Source organism: Opisthocomus hoazin, chromosome 20, assembly GCF_030867145.1.
Source record: "Opisthocomus hoazin isolate bOpiHoa1 chromosome 20, bOpiHoa1.hap1, whole genome shotgun sequence".
Lineage (NCBI taxonomy): Eukaryota > Metazoa > Chordata > Aves > Opisthocomiformes > Opisthocomidae > Opisthocomus > Opisthocomus hoazin.
The window spans coordinates 13,320,203-13,339,220 of record NC_134433.1 but is presented as its reverse complement, the minus strand read 5'-3'; the positions used below and the strand labels follow the sequence as shown (position 1 = coordinate 13,339,220).

The 19,018-nt window shown below is 42.5% G+C and overlaps 1 protein-coding gene across 2 annotated transcripts in view; it reads right to left on the bottom strand.

Annotated features, from left to right (window-relative positions):
- Positions 1-4,338: 4,338 nt before the first annotated feature.
- The window catches only part of ULK2 (unc-51 like autophagy activating kinase 2), a 40,386-nt gene continuing 25,706 nt past the window's right edge, over positions 4,339-19,018 (bottom strand). For both annotated transcript variants that reach the window (XM_075440463.1, XM_075440462.1), the window contains exons 16-28: positions 17,044-17,181; positions 15,838-15,983; positions 15,522-15,602; positions 13,286-13,572; positions 12,969-13,162; positions 12,346-12,455; positions 11,359-11,511; positions 10,407-10,615; positions 8,940-9,118; positions 7,866-7,984; positions 7,304-7,461; positions 6,276-6,411; positions 4,339-6,170 (exon numbers count right to left, since the gene is read on the bottom strand). In XM_075440463.1, coding sequence (XP_075296578.1) covers positions 6,103-6,170; positions 6,276-6,411; positions 7,304-7,461; positions 7,866-7,984; positions 8,940-9,118; positions 10,407-10,615; positions 11,359-11,511; positions 12,346-12,455; positions 12,969-13,162; positions 13,286-13,572; positions 15,522-15,602; positions 15,838-15,983; positions 17,044-17,181 — 1,978 coding nt within the window. In that variant the 3' untranslated portion in view covers positions 4,339-6,102. The remainder of the gene's footprint in view (positions 6,171-6,275; positions 6,412-7,303; positions 7,462-7,865; positions 7,985-8,939; positions 9,119-10,406; positions 10,616-11,358; positions 11,512-12,345; positions 12,456-12,968; positions 13,163-13,285; positions 13,573-15,521; positions 15,603-15,837; positions 15,984-17,043; positions 17,182-19,018) is intronic.

The following is a 19,018-nucleotide window of genomic DNA, read 5'->3' as shown; positions in this document are numbered from 1 at the left end:
GCTCCAGAGCTCTACGCAGTACTCCAGGTGGGGTCTCACCAGAGCAGAGTAGAGGGGCAGAACCACCTCTCTCGACCTGCTGGCCACGCTTCTCTTGATACAGCCCATCAAGAGAATTAACCTTGGGACAGCACTCGCACAGGAAACATGCCAAAAAATTAAAAAAAAAAAGCAGAGAAAGGAGCCGAGGCAAGGCTGGGCTCATTCCAGCTAAAAATAGTCCTGCCCCAACTTGTTCTAGGAAATATAAGGGGATTATTTGAAAATTACTCTGGGGTTGTTACACGCCACTGTTTCTGACACGCTCTTACCAAGGCCACACATTTATTGCTAATGCTCCTCTGCCAAAGCGATGTCCAACTAAATCCCTGCCTGCCCCACACCGGGCCAGCACCGGGTGCTCGACCCAGGAGATGGGGCTGGCAGCGAGCACGTGCTTCCCCCCAAAGTTTCCTGACCTTTCCCCAGACCAGCGTGGCTCAGCGAGGCTGGGGGTGCCCGTGAGCTGAGCAGGCCACGCTGGAGCCATGACTCCCCCCAAACACAAGGCTTGGCTTTCGTGAAGTCAGCTGGCTTTGCTAACAGCTCACAGGGCTGCGGCTCAGCCGGCACAGGAACGTTTCACAGCTATTGCACAAATCTCCGCAGTAAACAGTCTGCCAAGGAAAAGAATGACAAGAGCAACTGCCGATACTTGCAGGCAGGAGGCAACGTGAAAGAAAAACAGGCTGGGCTGGATGGAGACCTTCGTATACTGTGGTATATGAAAAGGAGCTGCGTTTGCATTCAAGAAGCGGGAATGTTCCTCGCAGGAGTATTACCTGGTGCAAACGTGGTCTCCTCGGTCCTGGTAGCAGCCTTGCAGGCAGGGCAGGTTGGAACTCTGTCCAGGCACCGCGCTGTCTGAAGGTCCAAGGAAAACTGGATAAAGAGTTAATGCTACTGCAATCAGAGTAAAAGTCTTTGAGCTCTCAGCGTGGGGTATTACCTTGTGCCTGGGGAAATCGCGCTGCGATGCATGCCCTGCAGGCAGCGTGCCCGCCCAGGGATGGCTGCAGCGGCAGAGACGTGGTTGTTTACCTGCCTTTTCCAGAGTGGCCGTGCTCCAGAGCCTGTGAAATACTCACCCGTCAGCCCGAGGGTTTTCATGCCACAGCAGTGCTTCTTGTGCTTGGTGTCACACGCAGGAGGCCAACGTCCCAGCTCCCAGTTCATCCCAGTGGCCAGCAGGTTGGTACCGTGCCACGCCTCCACAGAAAAGCTGGTCTGAAGGCTCCTTGGTATTCGCAGAAATGAGACAGCAGCAGCGTGGCTGCATCCTGGGAGACGGTCCCTTCTGGTCCTTGTCAGCGACATCTTTTAGCCAATTATGGACAGGAAACAAGGCTGAGGGCGTTTTAAGTGTTACAAAACACCAGCTGAGTCTCCCTGGAGTGGTGGGGCGAGACACGTGGATTTCGGGGAAGTGTGGGCTCTCGAGTGAGATGTTAGAACACCCCAGACAGCGCGCAGTGAGACGCAGAGTCTGCAGCGTGCTCCCCACGCCTAGGAGCTGACAGTATTTTCTATTTTTGTTCAGTCACTAAGAAACAATAAAGAAGGGAACTATTTATGGCAAAGTAATTGAACTCCAGAGGAATTAGGAGGTAAGCAGCGCTGGGGGGTCTCTAATCCCCAGGGCTATACTTACGGCAGCAGGAGACGTTTTATTGAGCCAGCTCTGCACTCTGCTCCACTCCTCCCAGCCCCTTGCTCTCACTCCCCGCTCGGAGTCAATTATAGCAGGGCACCGCGGTGAGACGGGCTCCAGCCCGGCGCTGGGCCTGGGGAGCGTGCCTTTGTGCTGTTCCTTGCCCTGCTCCCAGAAGCATCCAGCAGAGCCTGGGGAAGGAGGACTTTGGTTTAGAAGATAAGCTGTGCAGTATTTGGTTTCAAGAGTCCACCAAATAACACAGCTGATCAATAAATGTTTCTTTAGCTTGCACACCACACTCACAGAACTTGAAGTTCTTAAGCTAGGCTAACAATCCTCAATTTCTGCTTAAAGGTCTACCTAGTCTTGAGTTCCAAGTGTTTTCTAAAAGTCACACAATCCGGCCAGTGGCCCAAGAACATGGGTGGATACAGAAGCCCAAACAGCACTCAATCATAAAAGCGGGTACGGAAGATTAACAAAAGGGAGAGGTTTTAAGGAACCTACACGAATAAATGCAGCTCAGTTCATTTATGGCATCACTTGTTTTGAAAGCTGTGGCTGATCTCACATTTGCAAGAACAAGATACTGTGCAGTACAGAGCCACGGTCTGTGGGCTGCATTGTAGACATAGCTGGGGCCATGGAAAATGTGAAAGTGACACAAAGAAACAATGAAAATGATTGGCACAGAGACTGCAACAAGACTCAACAGCACCACTGGCATTTAGCTTGCTTTCAGCCAAAGAAGGGAGGGGGGAGCCTGCCAGATACAAAAGCTTATTGAAAAGGTGTTTGTCCGAAGAACCAGTGACGAGACTTAGACTGGGCTCCAGCCGACTTAAAGACCTCAAGGGAGAGGTTACTGAGCTATACTTCACTGATCTACAGAAAGGAGGAGCTACGTGGGCACTTGAGTAAAAAAGTCACAGCTTAGGTTGGACAGGGAAGTTCAGGATGAAAGGAGATTTGTTTAAAGACTTAAAGGCATCCTGGACAGTCAAAAAAGAGTGGCAAGCAGAGATCAGAGCAGACAAAAAAGTCAAAGGATCAAAATTAAAAAAAACCCCAAAACACCACACAAAAAACAGGAGAGGAAGCACGAGTCAGGAAGCAGGCAGGTCACAAGTCAGGTGACCAGCCGGCCCATCTGAATTTCACAGCCTCAACAAGCTTTGAAAGCAGCAATATGCAGCTTTACTTGCTCTAGACGAGAAAACAAGCTTCCCTTTTCAGTGCAGCGGGGCTGTACGCTGCACGGTGTTGTGACACCAGTGGATCACAACAACAGCTACTGCCTCTGAACCCAGAGGTGACAACGGTAATACCTTGACACTGCTGTATGAGAAAGCAGCAAGAAGTACGCAGAACCTCGCGAGTCCCAGGAACAGCTTACACCTCTCAACTGAAAAATGCTTCTCAGAATAATTCTTAGTACCTTAGTTGCAAGTTAAATGAACTAGATTGCATTCTCTGTATCAGAGGAAGGACTCAGAGTTCAATGTCTTGCTTATAAAAAGCAGCAAATGTCAGAATCAAAACGCAGTTTAGATTCCGCAGTCGACATTATACACTATGGAAAGAGTGGAACAAGTATGGAACATGGTGCTCTTGAGTAGATGCTGGAGTGCGGAACTAGAAAAGCAGCACATCAAATATCTCCTTTCAAATTCTATCTTTCAAAAGGCTAAAAAAAAGTATTTGGTAGAAACAAGCACCTGCTGTTCAGCGCGGGGAGCCGAAGACAGAGAACAGCTTCAGGATCTTTGTGGAATGAGCTTATGCAGAAAGACAGGCCATGAACATTGGTCTCCTCCTCCCGAAAACAGCAAACAAGAATAGCCCTTTTCTTCTCCTCTTGTTTGTGCAGCTGTAGGCTTGCTGGCAAGAGTGGAAGGAGAATGAGCTTGAATCCTGAGAAAAAAAAGAAAACCCAACAAAACCCAGTGAGTTCCTGGGAAAAGCAGCCTATCTCCTAGACTTGTGCATTAAGGCTTCTGCTTTGTTCCTGGATTCGTGTTCAGACATATCATTAGCATTCCCTGCTCACCCCTTCCTCATCCTCTTTATGTGCCAGTCACAAGCGTAGGGGTTTTTTAAATAATAAATTGGGAAACATTTGATAGGACAATTAAGAGGTACAACAGCCACATACCAGCTGCCCCAGCACACCTCAGCTGGGGAGAGGATATTAGCTACAAGGTGGACAAAGCCTGTTTTTTGTAAAGGTTGCATAGAAATTGTAACTTACTGCCAGTTTTTGTCAGTTCGCTCTGTATATGCTGTTTTGGCAGCCCAGACAGCTCCTCTTTGCTGGAGGCAGCAAATAAGCACCTTGTTGAAGAACATACAGCTGTTACCCAGGAACCTACTCAACATGTTTGTTTTCAAATCCAAGTTTAAAAAAAAAAAAGAATTTAAAAAAGGTAAATTGCTTTCCTAAAGCAAGAGAAAACAAAGCTGGGGACACTTTGTACCAGAGCTCTCCAGAGATAACGAACTCGAGTAAGCTGCCCCATCCTGCCCTGGTGGCATGTCCAGCTGCTGAGGGGGAACGGTCAGCAACGGCTTTAACTGGCCAAGTACAGCCCGGTTTTTTGACATTAAGACTGTTGGCTTTTGGTTACAGAGACACAGAAACTCGGTTTTACCATAGAAACACTTCTAGTGTCAGTATTTATTTTTACCTTATTATACATTTATACAGGCCATAATAAAAAGGCTATTACACAACAGTTCAGTGAGTTATTACCTAGTTTCAAGAATAATGCATGCAATTACAAAGGAGAGGTAGAAACACCGTATTAAAGACCTAAAAATACAAACATTATATAAACAAACACTTTCAAATTAACTGTTGGAATTTCATACAGATAAATAAGGTAAAAAGTACATTACTCTGTCAAAGTAAAGGAAACACATGGTTATCCGAACACTGAAACAGTATTTTGATGTGTAAGCCCTGTACAACTTTGTCAAATAGTTCAGACCACTGTGTTTAAGAGGATTAAAATGATTTTGTCCTGGAGAATGGTTTATTCAAGTATTCAAGCAGTTGAGTAACAAAAAAAGTCCCCAAAATAAAGTACAGGAACCATTTCCAGAGAAGCTGATCTGCCTAAGTACTTTGCAAATCACTGTCCTGATGATCTCATGGGATGCTTGAAATGATAATGCCTATAAGGCTAAATGAAGCTTCCCACCTCTCCCCCAAAATGCACACAAAATAATCCTGATTTTTCACACACAGTATGTAGATATTCTACATCAAATTATCAGCATCTCAAACCCCAACATTATTTTCCGGTTTTGCGTGGTTCCTTGCAGAACCTTTCAGTTTACAGTATTTATTGTAATACTGCCCAAGAAACAAACTACAGAGAACTGTCATTACACCCTAGAGACTGCAGGCATTAATGCACGTATCGCATGCACAACGAAAGATGCAACCAAATCTATATAAAAAGCAAACAACCAGCAACTCAACATCACTATTACTGAGAAAGTCCAGAGCAGTAGTTACTCAAGTATTAGACAAATAGGTATAAAATGGAAAGGTTCACATGAATACAAGTTTTTACAGTTTGCTTGAAAGTCTTCTAGAAGCTACATTTGAAATTCTGAAAAGAATTTTATATACACTGAAATGAAATTCAGCCAAGTCCATTGTGCCTTCTTTCTCTTTGTCTATATAGTTCTTCAAAAATGAATATACAGTTGCTTTAGTAAATTAGTGCAAAACAAAATATTTTGGAAGAAGATCATCAAATTGTATCCACATCAGCTGAAAACCCACTGGGGATTTTGCACAGATGGAGTGCAATTTCTTCCATTACCATTTCCCGCGTGTAAAGTGTGCTTTCTCGCCATCCTTTCATACGACCAGCTGAGCCATGTCTACAACATGGGAGCTCCGATACAAGCCAGCTTAGCCCCGAAAGCTTCGAACAGCACTTCCACATGGTTAGGGTTTCCCAAATTCACTCCGCCACATTTTACTGACAACTTAAAAATATTTTTCATAAACTTTTGAGGGTATCTTCTGAGGGAAATGTCTTTTTGTACCTGATGCAGAAGGATCCACTCTCTATAAGCCTCATGAGGAAAACAAAAAACCCTGATCATTCAAGTCAAAGCACACGTACAAGGATCAGTTTGAAGTGTGAAGAGAGATTCTTTTAAATTCTGTTGCTAGGAAGAAAAAGAAGCTGCTGGATCAGTAAGGCAAGTGTACTTTTGGAATTTCTCCTCTTTGAATATGCTGCTATTTCTTTGGTAGTCACCACAGAAATGTAAGAATCATCTTCCACGTGGGGCAGAACAAGGACAACAATTAAGCTGTAGTGAAAAAAGTGCAGTATCACTGATGTGGTCCCTTATGTTCACACCATCTGGTCCTTGGGATATTCCTACTGCTCATACACAGCCACTGTGCTATAGCAAAGTGCGGAAAGCCTTCGCTCAATGCTAGATTTATCTGCAAACAGAGAGGGGTAAAAAATAGGTGATGACTTCAGTGTTACTTTCCAATGCATTACTTCCATTTAATTTTCCATATTTTCATTATTCAACATAAACTTACACTTGTGTACATTTTCTATATCTGCAGGGTCTTGCAGTATTTTAGACAGTCCTTCCAGCAGCAAGGCTGCTTTGTGGTATCGATATGTAATATCTTCCGTTTGCTGAAACATCTCATCCAGAGCTGCTGACTGAACCTGGAATCATTCAGGAGATTTAGTTGCATAAACTGCGTTAGGCAAGTAATAGAATGAAAAATTCAAAATGAAGGATATAAAACTGTCATTAAGAAATTATTCTTGAGCCTTAATTTAGCTGATCTGTTTTTCTAACTGTAATACAACAAAATGAAGCCTGAGAGAATACAGCGCCTGTGCTGCATTAGCTAAGGATATTCTGCACATACAAGCAGTAAAAGCACCTTTTGATCTTTTGTGTTTACGTGTGTTACAATAACATATGAATAAATATGCTTGTTCTTGTATCTACATGCTCTTGTAAAGAAGACAAATTAATTGTGCATGACGACACCATTATTGCGGTTAAGCACAATATCTACCAGTATCTTTTGTGTGACACCTAATGTTAAAAAAACATACTTCCCTTGCCAAAAAAGCAGTTGAGTTTCCTGTATGGTTACTGCATCTGCTCTATGGCAGATATCAAGTTTATCAATTACATGAAAAAGCTTCCACATGTTTGCTACTGTTTTTGCTTTGTATGGACAGGCTGATGTTCCTCCAATTGACCTGGCAGATTGATGAAGCTACTTCTGTTGCTTCTATGCTTTAGTAAGCCTTACTGGGTGAGACTTCAGTGCACAGGGCTGTGTGGCTTAGGAGTTCACTTCCTGGTCTTTATGGACCAAATGTGCTGATATAGGGGAAATGTCCCCGAGGAACAGTATCTGCCAGGAACTTTAGCCACAGTTAAGGCAGGGCAGCAAAGAGAGTGAAAGACTAACAAAAATTATCATGAACAGAATTCTGGAAATATACATTCTATTTTCTGGCTATGCAGAAGAGCTATGCGAGAGAAGGAAGCAATTCATCTCCATGTTCTACCATTTTGGTAAAAGCAGTGACTTACCATTTCCACAGCACAGCTGTAGATGAGTTTCTCTGCAGTCACACTGTTGATTTCATCAATGAACCTTTGCTTGTCCGAAAAGAAACGATTCAACTTTTCCGTCAATTTCTTGCACATGCCAATACAGAACTTGTATCTCTCGTTGAGGCTTTTCACAACTGGAAGAAAGGTAAGAATAAATGAAAAAACAAACAAAAAAACCCAAAACAAAACAAAAAAAAAACCACCCCAGAAAACACCCCCCTCAAAACAACAACATAGCAGAAGTTCAGCTTTTCCCAGAACTAGCAATCTGTTTAAACTTGTGCTTTTAATGTTTATTTATTCTGCCACTTCTACGATTAAGTCTGTATCAAATAATATCCATTTCAAGTTAATAACTGCCCATTTCTTAAAGAGCTTCTAGCTGTATTTTTGTTCATTATCAGAATTGTGCAATCCTACATATCTACAATTCTCTTGTACAGAAGAAAACAAACAAATGTTGTAACTTCAGCTTTCAGAGTGATGCATCAGCAATGAAAATTCACAAGCAAAGCAAATCAGATTACGTTGCATCTACCTTGCTTAACAGCGGTGGATGGGTTCAGTTTTCCCGATTTGACCTGTGCTTTGGCAAGATGCAGCGAAGATGCTAGTAACTGGGCGGCTTTCATATATAACACCAGCTGCTCTACTTGTCTAGGAAGGGGAGGAGGAAAAAAAAAAAGTAATTATGTATCAAAACACCTTTCTTGAACACATTCAAGCCATGGGCAGACATCACATTTTAATCACAACCGTACACAGGGCCCAGCAGCAGCAGCAAAGGAAGCCAGATGTTTAAAATGCAACTCCACCCCTCCTTTCCCTTCACAAACAGTCTGTCACGGGTTGAGAGTACATCTGCTCATCTGGTAGCTGCAGCAGCAAATACAAACTGCTTTCGTGTAGACATTTTAAAAAGGAACACTTCTTTGTGGGGACTAACTGCCCGAGGTCAACGTTTTGCCACAAGTGACTGGGTGTACTTCTCTCACAGCGCCATTTCCTGTGCCCCTGGAATTCTCAGCTGCGAAAAGCAAATGCTTTGCAGGGATTTTTTTGTTGGGTTTTTTGTTGTTGTTTTTTTTTTTTCTTTCAGGAAGGTGGCAGGAAGTGGAACTGCCCTTTCCCATCACTCCAAATTTCTCATATTTTTCCTCGCTTTTGATTTTATATTGGGGCTGATTGGTTCCACTGAAAAAAGGTCAAATTTGGACACTCCTTCCCCCTTCCCAGCCTCGACCTCAGTGCTACTGCTTCAGCCTGGTCAACAGGAACAGCTGAGGGCTCAGAACTGACAGAAGCTGGTACACAAATTTCCAAGCTTAGAAACGCTGTACTGCGCCTCAAGCCTGAACTCCTCACTGCTTTCCCCAACTTATGTCCCAGGCCAGAAAACGCTGTCCTTTTATTTGTCTGCTAGCAGATGTCTCTGTCCTTCGCTCTATCTTTCTGATCTATCTTCAGTTGTTAAAAAAAATGTATTCCTATAAAATGTTCTATACAGCAAAACAATCACTCCCAACAAAATGGGGGCATAGTTTGCCTGAATACATTTTTGATGTATTCAATATTCACTAACTCTCTTGATACTACTTGACCGCATACTTACCCCCATTCTTTGCTCAGCTGGCTGATCTGATCAACAACTATGCTCTCTTGGATTTGGTACAGCGATACTGCAGAAGTACACAGGTCTGGGTTTCCTCCTCGTACTGCTGTCAGATCCAGAACGCATTCTGTAAATGTCAGCATCATGTTTAGATGACGCAGTGTATCTGTATGTTCTCTCTGTCAGTGGGAAAGATGATAATTTAACCATTATAAGCCATGAGGCAACCAAGTACACTTAAAACTCTTGCTAATCATTTGAGGATTTCTTGGTATGTCAATTCTATGCAGACATCACATCGTAATAGAGCCAGCACTAGGGACAACAAAACCAAATGGTTCCAAACGGATCAACTTCACTTGTTCTCTCTTCGTTAATGATTTCAAGATACTGTAACTTATATTTAAGAGTCTTTCAACAAAGCCAAAGGAATTGGGACATGGTGTTCTATGTTTGTTGAAACCTGAGCAACTAAAGGAATCACAAGTGGGACGTATTTCTTGTTATTATATTATCAGCAACCCAAAAGTATGCTTGGCACTTGTATAAGAAGCCAGGAGGAACATTTGGCTTTTATTATATAACAGACTTGATACCTACAAGAGAACTGATCTAAAGCTTCATACTTCTCTTCTTCACTCTAATTTACACTAGATCTAGATTTATATTGTGTTAAAAGGTGGCTGTTGCCAAAGTTTACAATTTAAACTAAACAACTTCAATTGGAGTTCACTGCTTCTTGGTGACTAAAACAGATACTACATGCATAGTCTCTGCTCAAAAAAAAAGTTAGCTTTCAAAACTAACCAAAGACATCTTAGCAATGTTTATAATCTTTTCATTAGTAATGCAAGTCTAAATACATTTTAAACTCTATCTGTGGGAAGAATACAGTGTACTGTCAAACATTCATGTCATAACATATAAATTCAATAGGGATCCAAACACCTTCCAGCAAGATGTGAATGAGAAAACAGAACAGCAATCTGTCTTGAGAAATTTGCAGTCCAAGGATAGCATTCTGGTGAAAGAGCACCCCATTTTGTGTTTTTAAAGTGTCGCTCCTCCACACATTTTAAAAAATATAGGACACTCTTCCCACAAGTAGGATTTAATGTCATCCACTGACTGTGAAGATGCAGTTAAAAAGAATGCCCAGAGGGACACTGCTACTGTCAGCACCCACAGCCAGAGACTTGGCATTAAAACAGAGGCCTCTTTGGAAGGCTCTGGTGAACAAAAGCAGTCGTGTTCCTTCGGTTACCTATTCAGATACATGAAATGCCAGGAATAACCACCAAAGAGAAATTGGCCACAATTGATACAGGAATACTCTCAAGCTCTTAAAAAGGAATACGTGAGATAGCGAAAAGGAACCTATGAAGTGCCTTAGGCAGTCCTGTTTTTACCATGTCTCTGTTTTAGCAGCATTATACATTATAAAACATTAAATCATTTTTTCTATACCTCCATTAAAGTTTCCTCAGGCAATTCGGGAGCTTCAAAAGTGATAAAGCCCTCTAAGCTGGGAGGCGAAGTACCATAAGGCATGTACTTCAGACTCGGAGCTGCCTCGGCTCCCGGAGGAGAAGAACCCATATAAATACCAGGAGGAGAGCCCATATATACACGGCCACTAGTAGAGCAGAGAGACCCTCCAGAACTGTTTGATCCAACTACAAGAAAAATAACACACACATTCAGTCTAATAGGTTGTTCCATCTTGCAGCGCTGGGGCTGCAGATGACAGCAACTGACAAATCAGTAGTCATCACAAATTCACTCTTGGGAGGCTCTCCTCATTGTTCCTTGCATCGCTCTGTAGAGAATGCAAAGGCCACACCTTAAATCAACAGTGACAATTTATACTACAGATTCTGGAAAATGGCTGACAAGGATTCCAAGGCAGAAAGTCCAACAGTACAGACCAAAGGTTGTGCTAATAGTTCACAAAAGCACACTGCTGCAGACCCCTGCTCATCCTGAGCAGCTGAATGCCTTTACCTTGAGATCTCTGATACTTGGCAACATTGCTGGCATGCCAAAATGCAGTCAGCTCACATCCCTTGAGTATTGTTTCTGGTACAATGCACAGCAGCAGGCAAAAATGCAGAATCAGAAATCTAACTTTTCCTCTCCACCTTTGTCACAGAAATCTATTACACTCCCATGTGGTGGAGTAAAGCTGTGTACACAGGATGCTACACACTGCTGCATTGTAAATCCATGCTTCCGGACCTCTCTTTAGGAGAGAAAAGGCAGAAGTCATCTGCTGTTAATCTCTACTTTACAGGGCACTTTTACTGTATGGCCTGGAGGACCTACTGCACAAGGCAGTAGGTACATTACTGGCCCAAGAAGTGGGCAAGCCTAAATATTGCATTTGGCAGCAGTCCACAGCGGCCAGGAAAAGTCTTACCTGAGGTGGTTCTTGTTCTGAGGACCATATGGGTGCAGGTAGGAGGGGTGGCACTGCTTGGAGGGGACCCAACAGTAAACATGACAGCCCGAGAACTTGCCCCACTTCCCATGGAAGGAGGTGCCATTGCAATTCCATAGGCCCCTGCCGGAGCTGGAAGAGAAAATTTCAGCAAGTTAGTCCCTATTACATAAAATCATAACCAATAAGTAATTATACGCAGCAAATTGGAGCACTGCAACACAACACGCTTTGAGTAGATCCAAGACTTGGACTCGTTAGAAGTTCTGACAGCAAATAAAACAAGCTGAGTGGACAGCTTGGCGATACACAGAAAGAGTCAAGATGCATTCTTCATATATCCTGTTGCTTTGAACCTCTCTCTGTTCTACCCTTGCCTAGAACAGAGCAACAGAGGCTCTCTCCGAGAGCCTGAGGACAACACCAGTCCGGCAGCAAAAGATAGACCAGAAAAATTCTAAAAGCAGACCATGACAGGTCTGGAGGCTAAAGACCAGCCCTTGTCTGCAGAACTTCCATCTGCTCAAAACCAAGTGGAGAACTCCTGGTAGCCATCTGGGACAAGGGATAAGCTGGGAGAGGGAGAAGAAACAAAAAAATGACCCAGAATTACATAAACTAGCTTTCATATGAAAACAAGGTGGAATTAGGAAATTAAACAGCCACAAATGTTTTATTAAAAATAAAACCAAACCCAAAACACCCAAACCCCTCTAGTCAGTATAGGCAGCTGAGATATTTCTGTGTTTAGCACAGAAATAAGGTATTTTCCTGTCTCAGTTATTTTTAAAGCTATGCTAAAGATATGGAACATATCCCCTTAAAGATTAAAAAAAGCCTGCTGTACTGAGGCTAAAAATTGTCAGAACCAACTATTGGAAGTTGGAAGCAGAACTATATCTACCTGGCACTCCATAAAACACCTAGCACATAAAGACAGCTTGGATGTATCAATCTGCTCCTTACCTGTATCCATTGGTCGCTCTGTATTGAGGCTGTCTGTACTGCCTTGATATAACTGGCCACCAAGGGTAGTCTTTACCTGTTGATCCGATAGCTTCCCAGTACTAACAGACCTAGACAGAAAAACGTATGAATTCACAACAAAGTTCTTCAGTAATTTCTTCCTACCGAACTTGCAATGAAGGATGACTTTCAGATTCTTGGTATTACAGAGAATTCTTCAACAAAAGCACAGAAAGTCTTGAAATCTCGCTATTCATCATGGACCTACTGAAATAGAGCTAACCACAAAAATAGAGACCTTTCTCTCTTAAAAAAAATTATATTGCAAATTTTGTCATGTAGATTTTCGAGCAAAAACTGAACAGGCTTCACAGAGGCAATGAAAATTCCATATTCAGATAATCAAAACAAAAGGGAACTAGACAGCAACATAAAGTGCTTCAGGAAGTCCGTGCTATATTTATACACAGTACAAAATGTTTCTGCTGTATACACCAAGCCTCAGCATCTCCTCACAGCTCTTTTTTCACATGTTCTTCCTCTCCAAGTTGCTGCTTGCAATGTACATTTTTGTGACGAGTTACCTACCCAACTTTACAGCTTATAAATACTACAATGCCTACCTGCCAAACGTAGTTTTACTGTGCTGTTCCCCTGCCTGCTTTTCACCTCCTTGGGTCAAGTGGAAGTGTGCGAAATCTCTCGGGTCAGCGATGTCTTTAGGCTGCAAGGGTGTATCTGCTGAGCCCTGGCGATTAGCTAGGGCCATCAAGTTTGAGGACGCTTGAGTTTTAGGTATTTTGAAAGGAGCTGTTGCCTTTAAAAATCAAGACAAAGAACACACAAAATCCAAGGTTAGAACCCCAAAATATTGTTAGGAATTGTTTCAAGCAGTGTGTTACCACTTCATGTGTTACTGACAGTGGCAAACTTAACAAACCTTAGTAGGAGAGCCGATGATTGTTGGCAACGGAGTTTTGAACAGCCAGTCTGAACTCCGAGGTGACGATCCCGTATGTTTGGTAGGTGATGTTCCCAGGCTACCTGGCCTGCTTGGTTGTGGAGAATGACTGTAGCCATATCCAGCATAGGATGGGCATACTGGGTCCGAATGCTGCTTTCTGAGCTTCTGCTTGTTTTGGTAAATATCTGTGAGAGTAGGAGCACTCTGCAACCTCGCGCCCATCAAAAGTGACTGTGGAGACTGAGATGGTGGTATGGGAGAACCTGTGGAGATGAAAAACAATGCAGTACAGTTCTACTTACAGTGCTTGGAAAATGTTATCAATGAAACCTAAAATGCCAGAGATCAACACTAAACTGAAAGGAAATGGAACTGCAAATATTGTAGACATGTCTGATCATCAACTCACTAAGTGGCAAGGAGAATGGATTTAGCCTGTCGGCTAGTCGGACTAAGGCTGCATTACACTGATGAGACGTTCAAGCTGCCAAACAGGCAAGATTTCAGGGTGACAGCTGTACTGGCAGCTGCAGTACCTCTGGCAACCTGCATCAAGACAAATAAAGTGGTTCGTTTCAGCAGGAATGGCATAACCAATACTGAAATTCCAAGTGCAGCCGCCAAGACTCTAGGTTGAATAGAGGTTCTGAAGTACTGGAATTCTGTTCTTGCAAACAAGTGCGTGAATGTGACATTGCATGTTAACGACTTGTTTTGTACATAATGACTTCATCTGCAGACACAAAACGCAGCTCACCTCATGGTACTAAAGAGAACCAAATTATTCCAATGAAACAGTTGGGGATCATTACTTTGGGCAGTCATTTACTTTTTAGTCTGTCAGACTGAATCTTTTTCAAAAGCTTACTATGTACAAAGAAGTCCACACTTAAGTATGACTGCAAAGTCTCTCCTAAAGCAAATGGAAATGGAAGAGCTAGACGCAGTCTTTTAAACAGAGGGCTTTGGGGAAACATCTTTTACGAACATCTCACCTACTCAAAGGTGCCCTTCCTCTTTCAAAATAAGGAACCTGAAATTTGATGAAATGGTCTCTTCCTTATGATATTTTTATATCTCATGGTGAGGAACCGTGCAGAGTTACAAACAGTACATAAGACTTCAGCTTTATGGCCACAGCTTCCCACATAAAATGCCTATCTTTGTAACCTCAAAGGACTGACACTGAAGTGACAATTCCACTCACATTGTTTGTTTTTGTTGTTGTTTTTTAAAAAAAGCAAAACTAAAAATGAACCATACTAACCAGGTAAGATTTTTAAGAGCTGTCCAAGATAGCTCCAGCAGAGGGATCAAGCCTATTTCTCATTAACTTCCCAGACAAGAATTTGGTTGTTCGAAACCCCTTTGCTCATCTGTCTCATAGCACTCAAAGTCCTCACCTGCCGCTTCAGAAACCAGTCTTAAATCTCACTTGTTACTGTTGTAGTGTCATTGTCATCACAGGGGAGGCTTCTGAATTAGAAGTTTGTCCTTTGCTGCCACTGGCAGCAAGAGCAGCTCAATTAGTTCAGAAGCTACATTACAACAGGTATCTTCAGTCCTCAGAAAAACTTAGTACAGATGACCTCACTTCACCCAGAAGCAAAAGACAGGTTCCCATGCCCATTTAAACACTGAGAAACAGACATGCTGCAATTTGTGGTATTTTACAACTAGAAACACCACTGCATTCATTTGAAATTAAGAAATAAAGTCAAGTAGGAAAAGAATGCAGGAAACAGATAAAGAAATGAAACACTCAAAACCCTTACAGCCATAAAAGCAGTGCTGTGGTATGTTACAAGTACAAGTCAGTTTGACACACTGTACACTGGCAGTTCTTCCTCCCTTTTCTGAGGACTGGCACTACAGAGCTGGTCTATCAAAACCAGATTCCAAGAAGCATGTAACTACCATTCACTGTAATCCATTCGCTTCCATCCCTGTCTAAAGACAGGCATTTCCAGACTTGCTTTTTCATCTTGAGAAAAAGAAACTTCAGTTGCTCTGTTCTTGTTGTAGGGAATTAGTTATAGGGAGAGCTGTCTTGATACAGCCACAATCGCGCTAAGTTCCTGCAGAAACTCATCACCTACCCAGCGTCTCCTATTAACCCGTACTAATGTAGTGTTGGTTCTCCTCCCCCTTCACAAAATGCTGTAGAAGCTCTATCAAAGTAGTATTGGTTGCATTGTCCAAAGTCACTCACCTGAGAAGTTTCTGCTCCTTGACTCATGTCCTTGAAGTTGTCCGCAACAACAATGTCCAAGCTGCTCAGGTATGGTTCCAACTATGCAAACAAAATAAAAACGTGAATTTAGGCTTTATACTTCACCTACAAATGAAGGTAAAGCAAAATAAAACCTAGCTAGTTTACTTCTGGAAGTCATTTAACAGAAATTATTTCTGCAAACGTGACCTAGTTGGGCAGATTTTGGTTTAAGATAATTTCAAGAAAGAATTAAGTGTGCTGAATTACTGTTCCAGATAAACCTTTACTAATAGCTAAGAATTTATGGGCTTACCCAGTGGTGAAGGAGAATATGGTCTAGAAGATCCTGTGGATAACCTGCGCCCAACACCCTGTGCAGTGTCAGCTGGCACCGGAGAACAGGAGCCCATCTTCATGAAGCCCATTGGGCTAGTATTTGAGCGTCTCACAACCCCAGATCTAACAAGGTGAAAAAAATGGTTACACACACTATAGTAACTATGGTTCCTTGAGATAAGCTTCAGAATCCTCTAAGGAGTATAATATCAGTATGTTCTTTAACTGATCATTTAAAGAGGAAGCTGTGACAGTGAAGCTTATTAAGCTAATAACTTAAGCTAAGCTTCCCATACTGAAAACAAGCAAGATTTAATTCCCTTTGTTCACATTGACTTTTTAACTTTCAATGCTGTAACAGTCTGTTAACTGGAGAAAATTAAACCAGATATCCCTTAGTACATGGATTCCTCATCTTCAAACAATTTGATCTTCAAATTTTTAATTTTACAATAAAGCTGAATGTATTGCTGCCAATGTCCATTTTTATGTCAACAAAGATTATGACAAAGTTTTCATATTGGGTCTGGTGTACAGGTCGGATAACTGAAAACAGATTATTTAAGGGAAAGGCACTTCCCTGAGTGTAGCAACCATTATAAAACCAGAAATCCTGAAAAAAAAATGCAAGGAACTGTAGGTTTTGTTTTTGTGAAGATCTCCATAGTTCTCAGCAGTCTATTTCTGAGTCTTTGACCTTCACCATCTGATCCTGTATGCCACAAGGCAGACAGTAAGTTTGGCACACTAGAGCTTCATAATAAGACAAGCTGGTTAACTAGCATGCCAAAAATTGTTTCCTTGATATTCTACAGAACAATGCAATCATCTCCTCACTATATGCATGAAAATAAAACACAATTTCTTCCTGACTTTCTAGTTTCTGATGTAATGCCATGTAATACACAAAGAGGAATAAAAAAGCAAGACTTCATATTTCTACCTTCTTGGGCTGCATTTGAGTGAAACAACCACCTCATTTTATTTTAATGAAAAAATTCAAGTGCCCATAGAACAATCTTGAGATTGTGAAGGACTATTATTTGTTATCATTAAAATGTCTCTTTAGAATGCTTTTGTGCAGAAAAAAAAATGACTTCATCAAGAAAGCACGGACATCTGTTAGGGTACAAACAGAAACTAGAACCAAGAAAAAGGGTTAAAAAAAAAAAGAACACCTCACCTTGGTGATCCATGGGGGTTTGACACGGGGCTGGCAGTAGAGGAGAGGTTCTGTTCTATGCGCTGGTAATTCCGTAGCTGAGTGGGAACCGGGATAGGTACTGTTTCGCTGCGGGGGGACATTGAAGGCTGACAATGCCTGAAGTTGGAAGGTACGGAGACAGGAGATGAGCACAGGCAGACAGCTCTCTCTCCAAACTGTACCATTGTGGAAATTTCAAAAAAAATCCAGGAAACAGGCAAGTAAGCTGTTTCTGCACTCCCTGCAAGCAGTAAGATTTTAGCCTGTCCGAATCCAGCTCTAACACTTCACAGAGGAAGATCAAGGACTGTTCGTTACTCACCACCTTTCTTATGCTGGCTACTCTCAGTCTGAGCAGGGAGTGCAGTACCAGCTGAAGCACTTTGTCACGCATCATGGTGATCTACAGATCCCTCCGACCTCCTGCCAACCCGCCCGCTCTGTTTACCATGCTTCAAAATAGCGTTCTAGGAAACCCCACCACGCTAAGGACAGGAAGTTCAGCAGCAGGGCTGGAATGTGTACAAAAGCCACTAAAGCACAGTCAGAGATATCCCAAGAGACACCGCGAACTTGCAAAAGGAAAACACGTTACGTAACCAACCCCTGAAGAAATGACCAAAACCACACACCTGAACATTAATCCACAGACTCGAACTGCAGATTAGCATTACCCAAGTTCAACTCAAGTGTCAGTGACCTGGCTTACCTCAGCGTACTATCTGATAAGGGAATCAAACCACCGCAATGTAATCAGTTACCAACACTTTTAAATGAAGACAGAATTCAATGAAAAGAATTTCAAACTAACGGACTTTTTGGAAGATAATCAGTTGAGTATCTGGTCCTTTATTGACCACCTCTTCAGAGAAAGATTACAAATTCTTAGAGGAAATGTGAAAAAAATTCTACCATGAGCTCTAGAATAAACAAGCAGTTAGAGCACTCACTGCACAGCTACAGCTGAACAGAAATCTGGGTTTCCAACTGCACTTGTCCTATTCTCTTTGCTACCTCTGAAAATGAAATACTGCTTCCTAGTAGGCATAGAGCTTCCTTAGCAAAAGAAAAGTAGTTTGTCTTTTTATTGCCACCCAGTTTCTAGACACTACCAAGTAATTTGAGTCAGCTGTGAGCACACAGTTGATGGAAGGCCTGAAAGCTTCCATCCAAGCAGGTCTCAAGTCGAAAACACACGCAGGCAGCAGGCAGCCTGCTACAACTAACACAACATGCTGAGGGAGTACAGGGAGGCTCCCTGGGCCTGACCTCCTGGAGCGGGGAAGCAGACGTTATATCTCAACTGTGGCAGTGACACTGAGGAGGCCAGGAAGGCACTGCAACTTTTAAAGTACTCAGCATGGAAAATGCCTTCCCCTGCTCCCTCACATCCTTGCAGGTGGATACAAGCAAGCTCTGCGAGCTAACTGGAGGCAGCAATGCTGTGTTGCTGTGGTGGAGAGGCATGGTACAGTACCTGGCCTTACATCAGGGCTCCCCAGCTCAGACCTAAACTAAGCTCTGGTTAGGCATCCTTGAGTCTCATGTGGTTTGTTACTGGTTAGAGAAAATGCGATACAGACGCATGCAGAGTTGCATGCAAATCTTGTTTCTGTGAGATCCAGAGAATAAAATTAGCAATTAACCACAGGAGACTGAACTGCCTCTGCATATTCTGCCCATTCTGGCTGGAGCCTGAGAAGTGTTACAGCTTCCTCTACTTGACATAAAGCAGCATAACTATGGGTACAAATAATTCAGTTTGATCAACTAATGAGAAAAATTCACTGTTTCATAGGGCACAACCTTTTGTAAATAATAAAATAAAAAAATCACATACTATAAAAGAACATTTCTCAGGAAATAAAAAACCAAAACCAAAAGCAGCATCTCGTAGAACATCAGATACACACTCTGCCTCCTTCAGACCATGCCCTGAGCAGACAGTTAGTTA